Genomic DNA, 21220 nt, shown 5'->3' on the forward strand with positions numbered 1-21220 from the left:
CACATCGGATGAACACAAAACTGCAACTTCCTCATCATAAATGTGGTATTGTAAGGCCTCTTTCACACTTCAGTTTTTTTTGCATCAGTTAAAATCCGCCAAAAAGGCAAAGAAGCGGATCCGTTGTGAACTGATGTGAACGGATGCCACAGGATCCGTTTTTAGACGGATCCTGAAAATGAAAGAAAACGCTGGGAGAGAGAGAGAGAGAGAGAGAGAGAGAGAGACCGGCACCCAGAAAAAATTTCGGGTTAAATCAGTCTCTGGAGGATCCGCCAGAAAAAAAAATGTTGCAAGCTCCGTTTTGAAATCTTTGAGGATGGTGACGGACAGCAACTTTTGGCGGATCCTCAAAAAAAACGGATGTAACGGACGGCAATCAGTCACAATCCGCCATTAATGTAAGTCAATGGGGGAAAAAACGGATCCTCAAAAGAAAATTGAGGATCCGTTTTTTTTAAAACCTGGCGGATTGTGACTGATTGTAAAAAACGGAAGTGTGAAAGAGGCCTAATGTACACTTCTTTATTTTAACAAATGTGTTGTGAACATGGTTTTTATTAATATCTCAAATATTTATTAATATATAAAAATTTTAGGATGCATCACTCTTGAAATTGCTAAGATATTGAGACGTAATCCAAGAACCACCACAGTTTTGTTGCAAAATGTCAAGAGTCGCACAAGATATGTTGAGAAGATGCCAAAGATTTGAGAAGGATCAAACATGAAGATACCAGGAAGTCATTATCCTCTAGTGCTGTCATATTCCAGAACGACAACCTTCCTGGAGGCCCAGAAGTACAAGGTGTTTAGTTGTCAGAGACCTGGCCAAGGTACAGAAGGTGGAAACCCGACCAGAACTGAGCAAAACACAGAAGTAGAAATGTCGAGACTGGGCCAAGAAATATCTGAAGAAAAATTTTTCAAAGGTCTTATGGATTGATGAGATGAGAGTGACTCTTGACGGGGCTTATTCAACTGCTCCCCCCTCCCTGTCTTGCTCTACACAAGAAGAAATGCGTAGAGCAAGACAGGGAGGGGGGAGCAAGTGAATAAGCCCCGCCCAGGAGACCGGACAGCGGCAGTTTACATACATCTGAACCGATATAAACAAGGTATTTATGCATGAAAGGTGCGGGGTCAGGGGGAAGCAAAAGTACTAAGAGAATCCTTATGTGACACACAATTGAATGATATCATTATATGATATCTCAAAAAAGGGGTGACAGATTCCCTTTAAGCACTGGCACAGGAAGATGTCTGAATCTTTAAAGAAGCCATGATTTTTATGCAGGACAATGCACCACTGCAGCATAAAAGTCTCTACTGCTTGGCTGCCAGTAAAGGCCTTATAGATGAAAGAATAATGGTCCCTTCCTCACTTGACCTAAACCCTATAGAGAACTTGTGGACCCTTCTTAAACGGGAGTTTAAGGTGAAAGGTATCACGCTTACCCTTATCTGCAGGAGTGTAGTGTGACTGGTCAGCGGTCCCGGCGTTGGGGAAGGAACTCAGACCACGGGGCTGTCAGAGGAACCAGTGCAGGAGCACAGCTTGGGAGGTCGCAGGACCTGTGGAGGGGGCGGAGCGCTTGCAGAAGCACTCAGAGGCTGCAGGACCTAGCACCACGTGACCTGTGACGTCAGAGGGGGCGGAGCTTATCGCAGGGACGCTGAAGTGACAGGCAGAGGGCTCAGAGAGCCAGGGGTTTATACAGTAGCGATAGTCAGGCAATCCAGAAGTCATACACAGGAGAATCAATGCGGTACAGAGTCAGGCAGAGCAAGAATGGTCAGGGAAGCAGGAGGTCAGACACGGGTCGGGCTGCACAGTACAAAATCAGAAAGTCAGAGAGTAGTCAAGGGGAGCCAAAGGTCAGAACACGGGTCGAGCAGGACGGTACCAAATCAGGAAGCCAAGAGACAAAAACCAAAATCCAGACCAGGTCATACACACCACAAACACGGAAACAGGCGAGAGGCACTTAGTAAAGGCAGGGTCGGACACACTCAAGTATGAAGTATAAACGACAGGGAAGGTTGCTCGCCTGTGGTCATAAATACCCTCCCTGAGACCAAAGAGAGGCTCCAACCATTAACCCTTCACTTGTCAGACCAAAATTCCAGATACCATGACAAAAGGGAACAGTCACCTCTCTCAACAGTGTCCTGGAGGCTGTGGTTGAAAAAAAAGTTGATAGTCAACAGATTAAGAAACTGACAGACTCCATGGATGGAGTGGAACCTTTTGGATTGATTGACAGCTCTGTAGTTGTTAATAATATAATCATCAAAAATACAAATTGCCCAATTGTGCAAACAGTGTAGTCCGCTAGAATGTTGGAGCTTTCTCTGATGTGCTCAGCTAACAGCTGCTAAAGGTTGCTTTCTGCTCAAGAAACAATTGGTTCCACTTTGATTTGAAGGGCTATAGTACAGGTGTCTTCCTGGCAATTAATGTAGGATACTGTCATCACATAGTTTGACTTGACCCTAACAGCTCAACTTTGGATGGATAGGTAAAAATTAAGCAATGTTCTCTGTACTGCTCTTATCCCTCAGAGATTAAACCCTAGTAATGCATCTGTAAGAGACCAAATCCCTTTGGCCATCTGACTCATTTATGAGCACCTCACTCTGTTAGGAATGTCTGTCCATATAGGGGGAGGAAAAGATCTGCTATATTTATGCATATGCACTATCTAACAAGGAATTGCTCTCTGGAGAAAATGGTTAAATCATCCAGAAAGCTCATGTCCCTGTTCAACTTGTCACGTTGCGCTACCCTATGCACTGCGGTCACCGCTCTGCACTCCCCAGTGTCGGGCTGTCTTGCTGAGCTGCCTCTTACAGCATTTCCAACATTGCTGTATCCTCCTGCTGTTGATGAATCTCCTCCTTGCTATAGGGAGACACGTCCAGATTCTGCAGGAACTTAACCCCAAGCAGTAGGGGGTTTATTAGGCGACTACTCCCACCACTCCTTGCCTGATCTAAGGTTCTAGTTCAGTTCCTGTCTAGTTTTCTGTGAGGTGCTTTCTTGCATTGTCTCTCCTGTTTTCTGACCCGGCTAGCCTACTTGTTTATCCTGATCTCTCCGCTCCTGACCTCAGCTACGTATATTGAACATGTACTGCCTACACTGACCTCTGATTGTCTGACCACATCTTTGCTTTGTCCATCTGCACTTCGTACCCATGTCGCCGACCCTCTGTTTGGTACATTAGCGGTTACTGATTAGTGCAAGCCCCGCGAGACCTGGCACCGGAGGTGAGTATAAGTCTAGTTTTTCTACTCATAGTTACATAGGTTGAAAAAAGTCCTAGGTCCATCATGTTCAAAATTTTTTATGGGGGAATATTGTAATTGACAAGGAGTTGTCCGAGTAGTGGACAACCCCTTTAATTTGATTGATATCACCTTTGAGGAGGAGAGAATTCCCACTGGGGCTGCTGCTGCTGAAGAATAACTAGGAATGAGTATGTGGTCTGGCCATGAAAAACAAAGATAGAACATGCAAGAAAAAAAATGATGTCCGAATCAGTTGTTTTAAAGAATCTAAACTAAAGGGATTGTCGGGACTTTTACATTGCCTATGTGGTACCCCATAAAGTGGCCATGTCCATGGGATACCGGATGAATAGTGTGATTTCTGTGTAAACTGTATGTTGTAACATATTGTAGGAACTGCTGACAGGCAGCATAAAAACAGAGGTTTGTTAATGTGACTCGGCTCTGCTTGGTATTCAGTAGCTTCTGGAAAGAGCTGTAACAAACTCCCTGTCAGCCAAAGTCTGGAGGTAACTCCTGTAGGGTAGCAAGAACTGCGTTGGGTGTAAGGGATGAGCCATTATAAGAGTGGAGCAAGAAGAAGGAAGATTGAAGAAGGAGTTTCCTCCCCCTGACTGCTGGATCTAAAAGGGACCAATAAAAGAAGGTGAACTGACAGCCTTCATATTAGGAAGATTACACCTCTGAGACAAAAAACTGCCTCAAAGCAGAAGCATAGCTCAGCCCTATGGAAGGAATACACTGCTTTGATGAAACCAGTGTCCCATAGAGATCTGCCTGTCCACATATATGAGTTAATCTTCAAATATGAGTGTAAACTTGAACACCAATTACCTACTGTATGTGTATAACATCATTCTCCAGAATACCTTTTACGATGTGTGCAAATTTGGGATTCGCCATCGGCCCTATGTCCAGGAGCTCATCTTAAACTGTCTGATACATATCTGGCGCAGAAAAAAAACTATCTCCCATTGTTATATCTATTTTCCTTTTATATAAAACTTTGTGTGTAATTGAGGAGGGAAGGAGACTCATTATGACAGAAAGCTGGGCCACCATGAGACGCATTATAGACCACCAGGAGCCCAACCTTCTGATGTACACAACATGAGGTTACCACACTTAGCCTTAGGATAGGTCATAATTGTCTGATTGGTGAGGGTGAGACAATCGGCACCCCCCACTGATCAGCTGTTCCCGATTTCAGTGGTGGCTGGAACTGGTCTGTAACGGAGCTGCACTGCTTTCGACAGAATAGTGGCCACGCTCGGGTACTGCATCTCCCCCTTATTGAATTGAATCGAGTACCTGGCCGCGGCCACTATACAGTCAACAGAGATGTACTGTGCAGCTCCACAACTGAGCAGGTGGATTGGTGGGGTGCCCGGTGTCGCACTCCCACCAATCAGTTATTAATGACCTATCTAAAGATATATGCAGTCGGTGGGGGTGCAGAATGTCGCACCCCTACCGATCAGATTGATCGATGTAAAAGTCCCGGAAAACCTCTTTAATACAGAATTTTGGACCTCTGCCTGCACAAAAGCCGTATAACATATCTTCTGGTGTGGTGCCTGCGGTGAAGCAACAATAATTACATTTGCTTCCCAGGATAATATCACCATCATTAGATAAAGGAGATCTGGATAATGTCATGATATTAATAGATTGCTAATAATACATTTTGAAACTACTCGCCATACTTGGCTTTTTATGGAAGGGCTTGAACTACATAATTACCTGATAAAATGAGGAAACTCGATTTCGAGAAGGTTGAACACGGATTTCCCCATAGCCTCAGGGTGAAGAGAACACAAAGGAGTCACCATTAGAGATGACAAAACATCTCCGCTAGGTACGTTCTGTACCGTAATGTGTGTTAAACACATAAATTATGTGTTCTATGGCAACAAGTCTCTAATAAAGGCAAAAAAGCGAGGGATGCCAAAATCGTGCGGGTTGTTTTTCCTCACACGTGAAAAATGGTCCACGTGCCAGTCTAATCTGTGGTCCATCGGTGAGTTTTTTGCAATCTTTTGATGCAACCATTTTTTTTTTTGTATGAAAAATAACAAAAACATTTCTCCTATCCTACTCTTGGTACACAAAACGGATCAAAGTAGGGCTTGTCTTATTTTTCTAAATAATCGATCAATAACAAAAAAAAAACAGGCCATGATCCATTTTCAATCAGTCAAAATAATAGGACATGTACCAAAAAAAAACCCCTGATGTGTCAGCCTGAAAGGTATGCTCATACTGAGGGCTTTTGAGAATTTTTTAAAACAGAAACTGAGCGAAAACTCTCAAAATCTTCTTCAAAACCTCACCAAAATGTCCCCAAGGCTATATTCACACATTTTATTTTTATTTTTTACTGCAAATCCACTACAAACTTCTACACAACATTTATTATTCAATTCTATGGGAAGTCATATGAGAAGATTTTTTATTCCTGAAAACATTTTCAAAAACGTATAGAGATAAAAAAAAAAAAAAGCAAAAACAAAAGCGTATATCACTTCTTTCAAGCGGATCCTAATGGAATCTGCTCCATACAAGGCGCCGTCCAATCAAAACGTTGCAAAATCCCCAAATTTTAAAAATTATTCATAAACAATTTAGGAATGGAAAAACTCCTACAAAAAAATCTCCAAATACAAAAACATGAGAGTTTCCTAAAGTAGCGGAAAAAAAAAGCAAAAAAATAAAAACACACTTTACTTAGAGGACGCTGAAAGAAAAGTGGCTTGGAAAACCCAATAAAAAATCCACTAGCTAAAAACCAATGTTCAACATTTATGGTTTTTACATGTGCCAATTTTGCTTTCTTTTAGCATTTATTTTCAGGTGGGTTCCGCTCGATGCCCGTCGGATCATGCTCGATTCCCAGCTGGTTAACCTTTTAAATGACATGGTGATGAGTGACCATTGCATTGAACTGGTCGACAGGGCTTCCCTCAGTGACCCCCATTGGGCACCCACAACGTGACTGCAGCAAACTGATGAGTTGTTTTACTGCGGGGCCAAATTTGGGCTTTTGCTTTGGATTTTATGAATTTCTATTGTATCTTTCATTCAGGCTTTGGCATAGAAATCCATGTGAATGCCAACCACAGAGGCTTTGGCCTCAGTTCAACATTTACGCTTTTTTATATTGCTATTAATATGCGATTTAGGTTGGTTTCACATTAGCGTTTTTTTGCGCAGCGCATCGTGCGCATCCGATCGCATGTGTCATGCGCACCTATGTTTAACATGGCGTGCGCAGGGTCTTGCGTTTGCACACGTTTGTGTGCGATTTTGTGCGCATGCGTTTTTTTCAGGTGTGCGACTAGACGCGCCGGACGCAACTTGTTGCATTTTTGTGTCCACCCAAAGTTGTTAAAAAAACGCATGCGTTCGCTTGCGCACGGAATGCGTCAAAACAACACATTACAGTCTATGGAAACGCAAGCGTGCGCATCGACATGCGCACGCCTGCGTTTTCGAACGCATGCTTTTTTTTAATTAACTTGTCTAGACACTGGTTTAAACCACCCCCTACACAAAGAAACTTTGTTTGGGGAGCAGTGTATATAAAAAGAAGGTGTTGGCACTGGCAGTCCACTACTCTACAGCCTGCAAGAGAGAAGCATCCTACAGCCTGCAAGAGAGAAGCATCCTACAGCCTGCAAGAGAGAAGCATCCTACAGCCTGCAAGAGAGAAGCATCCTACAGCCTGCAAGAGAGAAGCATCCTACAGCCTGCAAGAGAGAAGCATCCTACAGCCTGCAAGAGAAAAGCATCCTACAGCCTGCAAGAGAAAAGCATCCTACAGCCTGCAAGAGAGAAGCATCCTACAGCCTGCAAGAGAAAAGCATCCTACAGCCTGCAAGAGAAAAGCATCCTACAGCCTGCAAGAGAAAAGCATTCTACAGCCTGCAAGAGAAACATGGATTTTTGTGAGTACTCACCGTAAAATCCTTTTCTCCAAGACGCTCATTGGGGGACACAGAGACTGTGGGTGTATGCTACTGCCGTCTGTTGTGGAAGGAAGCTGCTTTTTCCCCCTGTAGCATCTGAATTGAGCTTGTCTAATTTCTCCACAAATAGCCGATTACCCTGAAAAGGCAGGGAAGTCAAAGACTTCTTAGAAATCGAATCAGCCCGCCATAGCCTTAACCACAAGGCTCTCCTAATGGCGATTGCATTTGCTGCCGCTAGTGCCGCGCCATTAGCCGCATCCAAGGATGCATTAATTAAATAGTCACCCGCCATCGCGATCTGACTTGCTACCTCAGCCACTTCCGTCGGCAATTCTCTATCCTGTAGGACCTTTTTCAAAGAATCTGACCATGACATCATGGCTTTGGCTACCCACGTTGCCGCAAAAGAAGGAAAGAGCGCTGATCCCGATGCCTCATAAACCGAGCGAGCTAAACCTTCTATGAGTCGATCCGTGGGGTCCTTAATGGAAGAACCACTAGGTACTGACAACAAGGACCTTGAGGCCAGGCGTGACACTGGGGGATCCAATACCGGAGATTCCGCCCATTTCTTACAGAGCTCTGATGCGAGCGGATATCTCGTTTCCAGCGTTTTTTGTCCTGAAAAACGTTTGTCTGGACGTTCCCTGTGCCGCTGCACTATGTCCTCGAACTCAGGATGAGTGCTAAACACTCTATGTGGTCTCCTGGTCTTCTTAAAGGATACCTTATGACCTGCGGTTAGGGAGACATCATCCTCAATACCCAGAGTCTGATTGATCCCTTCAATAAGACTGTCTACCGTCTCCCGGTACCCCGGGGTATCCAGGTCCAAGGATTCTTCCCAGTCATCACCTGAACTCTGCTCGCTCCCAGAAAATGGTGATGGTGAGCGAGATGCCGCACTCCCGGATGCTGAGGCACCGGAGGGGCCTGGAGACGCAGTATGGGCTCTTTTCCTGTGCGTCTGCCTAGAGAGTGTGCGGCCCCTGCAGGCTGGAGGCTCTTGTGAGGTTGATGACCCCTCCCAAACAGGCGAGCCGTCGTCTCTAACCCTATCCGGGGCCTGAAGGATCTCAATCACCTTCGTGAGCGAAACCATGGACCGAGAGAGTGATACCGCCCATTCTGGGGGATCCAGACCCCTGGGCTCTGTCGCAGGGGAGGGCTCCTGGGAGGGTTCGGAGTCGCATGCTTCACATAACTTAATAGTCTGCGCTCGTGGGAACATAACCCTACAGGAAATGCATGCAGCATAAAGGAACGTGTGCGTTTTTCCTTTTCCAGGCATACTGCTTGCGTAGGCCACACACAAAAAATCCTTTTAAGGTTCGGGGGGGGGGGAGGAGGAGGGTAACCCTGTAGTGCCTTAGTGTGGCTCCGGGACGGGGTCGCACTTACCCGCTCGTGCGTGTCTCTCCCCGTGCTTCTGCAGTTCGCCTGCCTCACTCCTGGGTAAGCTGCGATTCTTCTCTTATCGCGGCCTACCCTGCCTTGCCACCGGGGCCTCAATTTTATCTGGCGCCCGCCCTGGTGATGGGGGGTGGCGCCGGAAATGACGTTGCGCCCAGGGCGGAACTTCCGTCCGCGGCCCAGGCCGAAGCCGCGGGCTAAATTAGAGCCGGTCGGCCCGCTTGGTACGCCGGCGGACCGCTACCTCGGCCATGCCGGCTGGCAGCTCCCTCCACTTCTCCCGGACCACGCCAGTACCCGGAGGGAGGCGCGAACCAGGTTAGAGGAGCGGAGGGAGGGAGGAAGAGAAGGAAGGGGGGGAAGGAAGTAATGCCATCTTACTACCCGGGCTATTGTCTCCCCCCCCCAGCCGAATAGCTCCTCCTCCGCCCCTGACTTCCCCGGCTCCGAAAACGCTGCCCAGGGCCCTCCACCCGGGGGTGCGCTCCAGCTCATACCTGAGGTACTTCTGTTTAAGACGGTGCAGGCACCCTAGCTCCGACCGCCTTTGCAGGGGCGAGGAGAGGGACCGTCTGCCGCCATGCAGCACCGCCGTCGTGCGTTGGTGGAGCAATGGGGGGCCGCACAGACTAGTCTTGTGTCTCTGTGCAAGCCCATGGTTTCAATACCTAGGGGTGGACAGGGCTAAGTCTGGCATAATGTCCCACGTCGCGGGAAAGGAAACGTGGAGGGACACTCGCACGTGGTCGCCCGTTGCTGGTTTGGGGAAATCGGATCCTTTCAATAGGATGCGTTGCCCCTCTTATCTTCATAAAATAAAAAACAAAGAAAAAATAGAAAGTCCCAGATATGTCCCTCGGTGCGGGAAAGGATACGCGGAGGCAATACTCAACGCGTGCTCGCCCGTTGTTGGTTTAGAGAGATCGGACCCTTTCTATAGGATCCGTCGCCCCTGTCTCATCTTCACGGTAAACTAAAAAAAAATCGCCTGGAGAGATCCAGACTGCGTGTGCCTCCATAAGGCTACTTTCACACATCAGTTTTTGTGCATCAGGCGCGATGCGGCGAAAAGTGTGAAAACCGGATCCGGCACCTGTTGCCACTGGATCCGTTTTTTTCCCCATAGAGTTTCATTATTGCCGCATTGCGCCGGATGCCTATGCGGCGTATCCGGTTTTTGCTGGATCCGGCAAAAACAGCCGGTCGGGCGTCTGGAAAAAACGTTACATGTAACGTTTTTTGTCTGCGGTAAAAAACCGGAAGACGCCGGATCCGGCTTTTTTTATAATGGTAGTCTATGTTCGCCGGATCCGGCGGCATCCGGTTTTTGCCTGATTCCGGCGCCGGATCCGGTTTTTGCACTGAGCATGCTCCAAAAAGTATCAAATTTGGGGAAAAACACCTGCCAATCTCCACCCACCCTATAGGAAAGGTAGAGAGAGGGCATTAATCACCCTTAATACAGAGGAGAAAGAGCTACTGGAGACACACAGCCACTGGATTCTGCCACATATACACCAGCCATACAGATATCCAGCAACCAACTGGATTTTTGACAGCCATCCACTATTGGACCTCCAGCGAGCAGGAGTTTGAGTGTGAGTATAAAAATTTTCTTGCAAGCATAGGTTTTCGTTTTGTCTGTGTGACTGCCGATACCTGCGCACCCATCCCCGTCACAGCCAGCGACTGTCTTGCCGCCTTCCCAGATAAACTTGTCACCACCATGACCCCCACAACCGCCACTGGAACCCTCAGCCGCAGAACCCCCATCACTGCTGTCACTGCTAGCCACCACGCTGGAGTCCCATGCTGTACCTGCTGCTGCCTGCCCAGCATGTATATGTATATATACAGTACACACACACACTTGTATGTTGTTCATACATTGTACTATTGTTTTTAAAAAGTTTCAGGTGTGGTCATCAGTGTGGGGGGGATTCTAATTATGAAGGACAGTGTGAAGTAGTTTGCGTGGGTGGGTGTGTGAATTTATGTGTAAATACTGTAGGGGGAGGTACTGTATATACTCGTGTATATGCCAAGATGTTAGGCCCATTTTTGGTGCTAAAAGTCCCCCTCTTGGCTTATACACGGGTCATCTCCCTGTGGGTCAGAGGGGGAGCAGGGGTGTCACAGATCATCCTGCTGTCATATCTGTAGCCTTGCTTGCTTCTCCACTGTCTCCCTTCCTGTCTTCAGTGGTAACGTTACCATTCCTGAATCTGTGCATTGCAAGCATAGTGATATCCACCTTTCCTGGGTCCATTGCTGCTCACTGCGGTCTCTGCTGCATCCTCAGTGGGTGCGTTGATGTGAGAAGTGCGTGTCCCCCTCTGCTGGATGAAAAGTCACTGACACAAGTGGCAGACAGGGGCGATGGACCCACAATAGGTTTTTTGTTTTCTTTTGGCATATGGGGGCATATTCTATGGAACAGCATATGGGGCCATAGTGTATGGGTTACACACTGGGCTTATGTGTTCCCAATTTTTGGGCCGGTGTGGCTTATACACGAGTATATACATAGTAATTTTGCGATGGTTTGTTGTCCAAGCTGCATTTTATAGCGTGGTGAGAGTGGAATTCAAAAAATCTTATTTTTTACTATTTTTGTTGTTTTGTTTGATTGTAAAAATAAATGTTGCACACAGCACAAATCTAAACTACATCGTGCTTTTTTCATAATAATAATAATAAATTTTATTTTTATAGCGCCGACATATTCCGCAGCACTTTACATTTCAGAGGGGATTTGTACAGACAATAGACATTACAGCATAACAATAATCACATACAGTAGATTATAACAAATACCAAGAGGAGTGAGGGCCCTGCTCGCAAGCTTACAGTCTATGAGGAAAGAGGTAGACACGAAAGGTGGGTGGTAACAGTTGCCCTGATTGTATGGACCAGCCATAATGTTAAGTGTGTAACAGTACAGACACAGAGGGCTAATGGATGCATAAAGCATGTGGGAACATGATGCTGGGAACCTGGTTATGGTAAAACTTTTGGCTCTGCCACACAGGGATAGGTTAGGTTAATGTGTTGAGGCGATAGGCCAGTCTGAATAAATGCGTTTTCAGGACACGCTTAAAATTGTGGGGATTGGGGACTAATCGTATTGACCTGGGAAGTGCATTCCAAAGAATTGGCGCGGCACGTGTAAAGTCTTGGAGACGGGAGTGGGAGGTTCTGACTATTGAGGATACTAACCTCAGGTCATCAGCAGAACGGAGGGCGCGGGTAGGGTGGTATACTGAAACAAGGGAGGAGATGTAGGGTGGTGCTGAGCCATGGAGGGCTTTGTGGGTGAGGGTAATAAGTTTATACTGAATTCTGGAGTGGATGGGTAGCCAGTGTAATGACTGGCACAAGGTAGAGGCATCGGTGTAACGATTGGTGAGGAATATGATCCTGGCTGCAGCATTCAAGACAGATTGGAGAGGGGAGAGTTTGGTAAGAGGGAGACCGATTAGAAGAGAGTTACAATAGTCGAGACGAGAATGAATAAGAGAAACAGTAAGAGTTTTTGCAGAGTCAAAAGTAAGAAAAGGTCGAATTCTAGAAATGTTTTTGAGGTGCAGATGACAAGAGCGAGCCAGTGATCGAATGTGGGGGGCAAAGGAAAGCTCGGAATCAAGTATGACCCCAAGACAGCGGGCATGTTGCTGGGGAGTAATAGTGGAACCACACACGGAAATGGCAATGTCGGGTGTAGGTACATTAGTAGCGGGAGGAAACACAAGGAGTTCAGTCTTTGACAGGTTCAGTTTCAGATATAGTGAGGACATGATATTAGACACAGCGTTTAGATAATCGCCAGTGTTTTCTAGAAAGGCTGGCGTGATGTCAGGAGAAGAAGCGTATAATTGGGTGTCATCAGCATAGAGATGGTACTGGAAACCAAATCTACTGATTGTTTGACCAATAGGGGCAGTGTACAAGGAGAAGAGGAGGGGGCCTAGAACCGATCCTTGAGGAACCCCAACAGTAAGGGGAAGGTGAGAGGAGGAGGAACCGGCAAAAGAAACAGTAAAGGAGCGGTCGGAGAGATAGGAGGAGAACCAGGAGAGAACGGTGTCCTTGAGGCCAATGGAATGGAGCATAGTGAGGAGGAGCTGATGATCCACAGTGTCAAATGCTGCAGAGAGATCCAAGAGAATTAGCATGGAGTAATGACCATTTGATTTAGCTGTTAGCAGATCATTAGAGACTTTTGTGAGGGCAGTTTCAGTGGAGTGTAAAGAGCGGAAACCGGATTGGAGAGGGTCGAGAACAGAGTTTTCTGAGAGATAGCGGATAAGACGGGAGTGGACCAGGCGTTCCAGGAGTTTAGAGATGAAGGGAAGATTAGAGACAGGTCTATAGTTAGCGGCACAGTTTTGGTCGAGGGATGGTTTTTTAAGTAGTGGATGTACGATGGCATGCTTAAATGAGGAGGGAAAAATACCAGAAGAGAGAGAAAGGTTAAATATTTTAGTTAGGTGAGGGGTGACAGCAGGGGAAAGGGACTGGAGGAACTTGCCCAGGACACTACTGCAAAATCCTAATTTGCAACCCATATTGTAAGTATACAGGCCTGAAAGCTTTGAATATGGTTAGTGTTGTAGGTAACAATTGTTTTCATTACAGAATTTCAGCCAGACATGTCTTCTTCTGGGAGCCCTCCCTCACATCGCCAGCGAAAATAGGTATTTTTTTTTTTTATTATTATTGCCAGAACATTCTTGGTACACATAACCCTATATATGCATTCTTGTTTAATAGGAAGCTGAACCAGAGGGTCTCTCAGAAGGAGACGGGCGTAGCGGAGAAATGCCTGGAGTGGGCTCCCCGCATGTAAGTATCTTTGCATTAATTGCACTAAAACATGTTCTTACACATCACTGGACCTAAAAACAAGATCAACATAACAGCATTTAATTTTCCTTTTCTTCTTTTTTTTTTTCATTATAGGCTTCTGAATCTGTGGCTCGTCCGAGAGTTCCTCAAAGTGCCTCCCAGAGTCGTCGGCAACCACGCCGGGGCGGTCGCCATAGAGTAAGGATTTTTTTTTTTAGGACTTTTATAAGGTTTGTACATAATGCTGTGATTGTTATGTTTACCTTTTTTGTCTTTAAACAGGCTTCACAGCGTGCTCACGATTCCGACAGTGAGGATGTGGCTATTGATGTGGACCTCTTGATTGATATGGTGAGAGATCGTGAGCCGCTCTGGAATATGGCGGACCGCTTCCATGCAGATGCTAGTGTTACTAGACGACTCTGGGAGGAAGTGTGCCATGCTGTGGTATCTAACTGGGAGGAACTCCATTCTCGGGCACAGAAAGAACAGCGTAAGTATTCACATTTCAGTAATGTTTCCGGATGTATTATGCTTGATCCTAATCATTTTGTGTTTTCAATTTTCAGGGGAAAGAGTTCAGTTGCGGTGGCGGTCAATGCGGGATCGCTTCAAGAAGGAGTTCAACAAAGAGATGCAGGCTCCCAGCGGATCAAGAGGACGCAGGAGCCGCTATAAGTATTCTGAGGCCCTGTCATTCCTGAGATCAACTATGGTGACAAGAAGGTAAACATTCCTACCAGAAGTGACTAAATAAAAAATGGTCAAATGTGTAATCTTTTTTTTGGCAGCCAGGGCTAATGAATATCATGATATTAATGTCTATTTTTTTCTACTTTTTTCAACAGCACCTTCAGCAGCACGCGGGAGCCTGCATTGAACCCTTCTGGAGCGATCCCCCAGGAGGCCGTCACCATGGACCACAACATACCCAACCCCTCTGCACCCTCCCTGCCTTCCCTTGTGTGTGAACCCTCAGCCCCATCCACCTCTGCTGGAGCATCTGTGCAGGCTTCATTACATGAAGCTGCTGTTGACGAGGTAGGCTTTCCTTTACCTCACCCCTCTGACACAGCTGCCCTCTATAGAACACCTTTGAGTTCTGGGCGGCTGCGTCAGCGGGGTCAGGAAAAGCAGTTGGCTGCAGAGTTTATGAATCTACATGCATCCTTTCAAAACACTATGAAAGTCATGACCCAGCAAATGTCTGCTGGGTTCAATCTTGTTACTAGAGAGGTGCTTGATTTAGGCACGCGTGTTGAAAGGATGCATCTAGATGCAAATAAAGCGCCGCATCATTCTTTTTTCAAAGCTGTGATTGAGCGGCTGGACAACCTAACTCCTGAACAGCAGCTACATGTAATGCAAGCCTGCCAGGTGGCCTTAGCACAGGTGACATCAGCAGCCCCTCCAACAGGCCCAGTAGTTGCTCCAGGCCCGGTCCCTCCTACCCCTCCTGTACCATACCATTTTACCCAGTACCAACCTCCTGCCCCTTTCCAGTCTGCTTCCCCGTACCAGTTCCCAACTGCATCCGTGCCTCCACTCCCTTCCCAACCTACACTCCCTTCCCAACCTACACTCCCTTCCCAATACATCCAGTCTCCTTCCACATCCCAAATTCAAGCGTCCTTCACCCACAGTTTAGTTTCCCCCCCGTCTATTGTTTTCTCCACCCCTTCATCAGCTTTATCCACCCCTTCACCTTCTTTCTCCATTCCTATACCTTGTCCTTTGCTATCTGACCCCTCACAAACTACATCCTCCCACAACACCCCTGTTGAAGTGGTCCAAACTGAGAGCCCCTCCAATACTATTTCCGCTACACATTACACCAATCTTTAATGTGTTTTGTTGTTACCAATAAAAAAGTTTTATTACAAATATATAAAAGAAAAAATTCCAGCTAAAGCTGATAAAAATAAAAAATTTTTTTCAGTCTATCAAATGTTTTTGTTTGTTTTACTGTTATATAACATGTCGATGTATAAAACTCAATGAGTGTGTGTGTGTGAGTGATTGTGCGAGAGTAGGTGTGTGTGAGTATGTGAATGTATGGGAGTGTGTGTACAAGAACATGTATGAGTAACGTACGTGTGTGACGGTGGGGGGAGGCCTGCTGGTGGGCAGTACTGTGGAAGGTCCTTGGATACCGCTTTATAGCCCCTATATTATTTTCTACACACCAAAACTACATGATTTAGTAGAAAGTTTTTTACTAAATGATAATTTTTGTTCAATTTTAAAAGAGCTTTGTCAGGAATTTAAAAAATGGGAATATTTTGGTACAAAAAATAGGTAGTAAAACAATATAGAATACTGATACAAAGGTACTAATACTTTACCAAAATTGAAGCTAACAAGGTACAGTAACTTAAACCACAGAAATGGTTTGGTACAACAAGGTTAAAAATTGGTTTTAACATCTCAAACCATGTCATCCTGCCATTCAACTCTACCTTCAGGTGACATAAAGTACTCGGCAAATGTGTCCCTCATTCTGGACACTGCTAGAGTACTTCGCACATTAACACTGCGATAATCATGCAATGTGGTTTCAACATCATTGTCTTCGATGGCAATCTGTTCCTTACTAATAACCAAATTGTGTAGCACAACACATGCTTTTACCACCTCATCCACATTTTCTGTTTTCAAGTTAATTGCGGTCAACAGTACTCTCCATTTAGCGGTAAGAATTCCAAACGAACACTCCACCATCCGCCATGCTCGTGTCAGGCGATAGTTGAACACTCTTTTTGTTGGTGTCAAGTCTCTGCTTGTGTACGGCTTCAGCAGGTGTTCTGACAGTTGAAACGCTTCATCACCTACGCAGACAAATGGCAGTGGTGGCCCAGAAGTTTGAGGAAGCGGTCTTGGAGGTGGGAATTGGAATGTGTTTCCGTACAAATTACGTCCCATTGCTGAAATTTTAAAAACTTGTGAGTCATTGGAGCGTCCATAGGCCCCAATATCCACTGCAATTAATTTGTACTTGGCGTCTGCAATCGCCATCAGGACTATTGAGAAATATTTTTTATAATTAAAAAACTCAGATCCCGATCCTGCTGGTTTAGTGATCCTGATGTGCTTGCCATCAACTGCACCCAGGCAATTCGGAAACTGACAGATGCTGTAAAATTGGTCAGCTATTTCGAGCCACCTCTCTGTTGTGGGCTGTGGGATAAACTCTTCATGTAGACTGTCCCACAATGCGCGTCATGTGTACTTGATGATACCTGATAATGATGAAATCCCAATCCTATACTGGTACTGTAGCGACGAAAGCGATTCGCCTGTTGCAAGGAATCTGTGGGAAAAGTTAAAAAAATAATTAATGCAAAATAACTGCAACAACACAGGAGGAGACACATTTCCAGTATACTGAAGTCTGCTTTGAAGGACAAAGAATAACAATTGCTTACCGGAGAGTGACCATCAAACGCTCCGGTGGTGAGATGGAGAAGCGGCAGTAGGTGTCACGTCTCCGGATCAGTTCTCCAACCCTGTCCAGCAAAAAATCAAAAGTTTCCACTTTCATCCTCGTATAATGAAAAAACTTCTCTGGATTTCCTCGCAACGACAGATATAACGTTGCAAACACTCCCAGTGTCAGCCTCTGTGCAGTTATAGGGTGAATCCAGAAACGACGTCGGCGCAGACGCATGATACGCTGCCTTTGTCGCTCCTTCGCCATGACAATTGCTGCCAAAGAATTGGCCTCAAAAGTGAAATCAATGTAAGCCTGAGCGATGTTCCCAATAATGGCTTCCATCTTGCTCCAAAACAACAACCTCTCAACAGGGTGTATACCAAGGTATATATAGGATTTTCTGTAAATGCTAGTAGCCAATGGTGGCTTTTGGGCGTTTTTTTAAAAACCGGATCCGGCAAAAAAACGGACAAAACGGATGGAAAAACTGATAAAAACTGATGCACCGGTTCCGTTTTTTTGCCGGATCCGGCATAATCCGTTGACCGGATCCGGTAAAAAACCGGAACCGGTGCATCAGTTTTTTCACATGTTATGCCGGATCCGGCAATGCCGCACGGCGCCGCATCGCGCCTGATGCACAAAAACTGATGTGTGAAAGTAGCCTAAGACACTAAGCAAAAAACTGGTTTCCGCCCGCTATCAGGGCGAGGGTGTATGCGGCGAAGGAGCTAACTTGTTTTTTGCATACCTAGTGTCAGCCTCCAGACGGCAGTAGCATACACTCACAGTCTCTGTGTCCCCCAATGAGACGAAGGAGAAAAGCATCCTACAGCCTTCAAGAGAAAAGCATCAACTGGAATAATGTATTAAACCTAATGTCAGCCTGTCCTTTTTTCTCATTTTATTATGTACTTATGTCTCTTTTTTTATTGCAGCATGTCTTCTGGAGAGGAATTTACACCGGGCCCTGGTGAACTGACACAAGCGGAGAGTGTAGTGAGTACCTTCCTGCCCTACTGATTGGTAAGTAATCGCTGTCGCATCTACAAATGTGGCAAATTAATTTTTTTTCTTTTTCAGACCTCATCGTCCATATCAGCGGAAGAACAGCAGGAGCAGTCAGTCCAAGTGCAGGCGGGGAGACGGCGTGTAAGTATAGACTGACTGATCGTACTCTTTTTTTTAACTTTTTTATTTCCCTTTTTTCTGGCCTGTTTTTCCTCTTCAATTTTGCTTCTTTTCTGTTTTCTATCTTTTTCATTTCCAAATCTTTACAAGATTAATGTTTTTCTTTCTTTTCTAGGCTCCACAACGGGATGAAGAATTCGCCCTGGACAATGAGGCACTCATCAGTTTGGTCCAGGAGTGAGTCCCGTTGTGGGACAGCTGTGATCCACTGCACTCAGACAACGTGGTGATCCGGCGGCTCTGGAATGAGGTGGCCACAGCGCTGATGGATGGCTGGGACAGCGCCTCTCCACGGGTCCGCAAGGAATTTTGAAAGTATTTCAATGCTGTGTGATGTGGCAGTGACCTTGGCCGGGATCACACAACTGTGTGTGATGATAGTAACTCCTGCGAGTTTCTAGCATCACACACATTTGTGTTTTCCCGACCTACAGTGCATTGTCTAAATTTTTTTTTTTCCCACAGTGAACAAAATCAAAACCCGTTGGCGCTCGATGAAGGACCGCTTCAACAGGGATGTCCGTCAGGAGAGCCGGGTTCCCAGTGGTGCTGCGGCAAGGACCTCACCCAAATACAGATACCATCGGGCGTTGGCCTTCTTAAGACCGGTACTTGCCACCAGAGCGTAAGTATTTTGGTGTTCTATTGGATTGTGTTTTACTCTGTGCTTTTCTATTCCAAAGGAGTTGGCGCTTTAACTATTGTAAATGCATGATACTAATGTTTTTCTTTTCTTTTCACAGCACCTGGAGCAGCACCCTGCAACCTGGTCCTGGAGCGGTCCTTCATCGAGCTGCCTCGGACCCGTCCCAGCCATCCGACAGCCAAGAAGCAGCTTGCGGGTCGGCACCACAGACAGCTGAAGACCAGGAAGCTGGTATGTCAGGTGTTCCCCTGTCCCAGGTCTCTGCCACTGGTTTTGCGGGTACTTCCAGTCAGCGGCAGAAGGCCACGGACAGGACCGTCATGCCCGAGTTCCTTCACTTTAGCTCGGTCTTTCAGAATGACCTCAAGGAGCTGTCAGACAGACTGGAAAACAATTTTACCCTAATGGAAACACGCTTCCAGGCAGTCGACCGTCGCCTTGCCCGTCTGGAAGCCGACCCCAACAGACCAGCGCACTATTTCTTTACCCAAATTGAACGGGGCATGGTGGAACACCTTAGTCCTGATCTCCAGCTGAATGTGATACAGGCCTGCAACACTGCTTACATGCAGGCTATGCAGCAGAGTCAATACGTACAGCAGCCAGTGGTGGCATTTCCAACTGTGCCACCATTGACTCGCTCCACCTCACTACCGACTTCTGCTGCATACCACTGCACGGCCACCTGCATTCCAAGCCATGCCGGACACCATTGCACTACCCCAAGGCCGAGTGCAGCTGGACACTCCACCGCCACCACCATGGCAAGTGCTGCTCCTGCCTGGACCACCACTGCCACCACTCCTGCTTGGACCACCACTGCCACCACTCCTGCCTTGACCACAACTGCCACCACTCCTGCTTGGACCACCACTGCAACCACTCCTGCCTGGACCAGCACCACCACCTCCAACACCGAGCAGCAGCAGCAGCAGCTGGGGGGACCCACACTCATTATTTGCAACCACGGACCCTGGCAGGACCTCCATCACCACTACCAGCATGCCGCAGCAGCTGCCGAACCTGCCAGGAGGTCCCCCAGCTCCAGGAGATCCCCCAGCTCCAGTAGGTCCACCAGCACCAGGCGCTCCAGGCAGGAGACAACAGAGATGGGCCACTGAAAACATAAAAGTGCCCACAAAAAGAGAAAAACTCATACTCCCTCCCCCTCACCTCACACTGTGTCTAACCCACTCCATGCCTCCAGTTCCATCCCTGAGCTCTCTTCCCCCACTACTTTCGTCGCCCCTTCCCCTAGAACCCCTTCCTCTTCTGTAAGCCATTCCTCGTCCCTCCACACCCCCAAGTTGCCACTATCTTCCCCCAAACATCGCTCAAAGTAAATTGCATTTTTTTTTTAAGTAAATGTCCTTTTGTTTTCACCTAATACTGTTTGGTTATTGTGTATTTCGCCGTCTACACACACTGCACCATACACTTTGTGTTTTTGCCACCACATAGCTCCAATACTGACACATGTTTCTGGTGTCAGTCCTGGAGGTATGTGTTGTCAAAAACACAAATATATGACTTGTATTTTCACCACCAGTCTCTTCAGTCTGCGAATATTTGTCAGACTGAATATAGGATGGTGGTTAGTGCAAGGCATATCTATTCTCACCTTGCCAGGTATCATAAAGAGTGAATTGATGATGGTGTGTTTAGACCATCATCATTTCACTCTTTGGGACACAAGGCCAGGGGATTTTAGATATACCTTGTAATTAACCACATCATCTATTCAGTCTGTGGTGAATAGACTGAAGAGATGATGGAGAAAATACACGTCATATCTACAATACCCTGGTCTGGTATCATAATTATTTAGCACACCTTGCCTGATGAGTATACCTATGAGTTGTCATCTGCAGCGTCGCTTCAGTCTGCATTATGTATTGCACGCACACTGGAGAGATGCTGGAGGTTAACTCATATGTGTATTCACCTGCCCAGGTGTCATAAAATTCTGAAGTGATGATGCGTTTTTTAGGCATCCTCACTTCAGCATGACACCAGGCCAGGGGATTGTAGAAGTTGTACAAACCTTTATCATCTCTCCAGTCTGCGTGCATACTGAAGCGACAGTGGAGATACTCCAATTACTATTTATACTCACATGGTCTAGTGTAATAAAGAATGAAGGATGATAGTGCATCCTAAAATCACTGTTTGTAACATCAGGCCAGGTGATATAAACACTAGTTGTATTACCTCCACCGTCGCTGCAATCTGCCTTTTTGAACATAGACTGGAGAGTGTTATGAATGAGTCACCGTAGGAGGCAAAAATAGAAATGCTAGCTAAGTCCAGAAAACCAGAGAAGTTGGCAGCTATCGGATTGCAGACCCCTGAACCTATCAACACAACTAGCAGTAGCCGTGGGGGGCTCCTACGATGCCCTAGGCCCCTCGATCACAGCCGGAG

General features: G+C 46.4%; 3 protein-coding genes and 1 long non-coding RNA gene across 8 annotated transcripts in view; 3 read left to right on the top strand and 1 right to left on the bottom strand.

Moving 5' to 3' along the window:
* Positions 1-21220, bottom strand: part of LOC141083607 (uncharacterized) — a 255010-nt gene that overhangs the window by 210825 nt on the left and 22965 nt on the right. The gene's annotated exons all lie outside the window — the stretch shown is intronic.
* On the top strand, positions 1283-18379 carry LOC141083694 (uncharacterized). Its single transcript, XM_073568089.1, has 6 exons — positions 1283-1445; positions 6380-6476; positions 6918-7241; positions 17898-17958; positions 18043-18111; positions 18266-18379. The coding sequence occupies exons 1-6, from the start codon at positions 1283-1285 to the stop codon at positions 18329-18331; spliced, it is 780 nt and encodes a 259-aa protein (XP_073424190.1). The 3' UTR covers positions 18332-18379.
* Positions 13199-15385, top strand: LOC141083601 (uncharacterized). The gene is made up of 5 exons (XM_073567943.1): positions 13199-13249; positions 13317-13523; positions 13641-14019; positions 14096-14252; positions 14375-15385. Exons 2-5 carry the CDS (start codon positions 13500-13502, stop codon positions 15369-15371), a joined length of 1557 nt encoding a protein of 518 aa, XP_073424044.1. The 5' UTR covers positions 13199-13249; positions 13317-13499; the 3' UTR covers positions 15372-15385.
* LOC141083603 (uncharacterized) lies at positions 17576-20234 on the top strand. 2 transcript variants are annotated; one of them, XM_073567945.1, is made up of 3 exons: positions 17576-18445; positions 18616-18775; positions 18894-20234. In XM_073567945.1, the coding sequence occupies exons 2-3, from the start codon at positions 18645-18647 to the stop codon at positions 19915-19917; spliced, it is 1155 nt and encodes a 384-aa protein (XP_073424046.1). In that variant the 5' UTR covers positions 17576-18445; positions 18616-18644; the 3' UTR covers positions 19918-20234. The 2 variants fall into 2 exon arrangements, with proteins under 2 accessions (XP_073424046.1, XP_073424045.1); XM_073567944.1 differs by having other exon boundaries at positions 17576-18775; positions 18894-20233.

Source organism: Dendrobates tinctorius, unplaced genomic scaffold, assembly GCF_039654945.1.
Source record: "Dendrobates tinctorius isolate UK_male_01 unplaced genomic scaffold, ASM3965494v1 ptg000020l, whole genome shotgun sequence".
NCBI lineage: Eukaryota > Metazoa > Chordata > Amphibia > Anura > Dendrobatidae > Dendrobates > Dendrobates tinctorius.

Bases quoted from the DNA above. Each gene is read 5' to 3' on its own strand.
- LOC141083694 (XM_073568089.1), top strand. From the start codon at position 1,283: ATGATTTTTATGCAGGACAATGCACCACTGCAGCATAAAAGTCTCTAC. The intron at 1,446-6,379 runs GTATCACGCTTA...TCTTTCATTCAG, and splicing joins ACGGGAGTTTAAGGTGAAAG to GCTTTGGCATAGAAATCCAT. The intron at 7,242-17,897 runs GTGAGTACTCAC...TTTTTATTGCAG, and splicing joins CAAGAGAAACATGGATTTTT to CATGTCTTCTGGAGAGGAAT.
- LOC141083603 (XM_073567945.1), top strand. From the start codon at position 18,645: ATGAAGGACCGCTTCAACAGGGATGTCCGTCAGGAGAGCCGGGTTCCC. The intron at 18,776-18,893 runs GTAAGTATTTTG...TTCTTTTCACAG, and splicing joins CCGGTACTTGCCACCAGAGC to CACCTGGAGCAGCACCCTGC.
- LOC141083601 (XM_073567943.1), top strand. From the start codon at position 13,500: ATGCCTGGAGTGGGCTCCCCGCAT. The intron at 13,524-13,640 runs GTAAGTATCTTT...TTTTCATTATAG, and splicing joins CTGGAGTGGGCTCCCCGCAT to GCTTCTGAATCTGTGGCTCG. The intron at 14,253-14,374 runs GTAAACATTCCT...TTTTTTCAACAG, and splicing joins TCAACTATGGTGACAAGAAG to CACCTTCAGCAGCACGCGGG.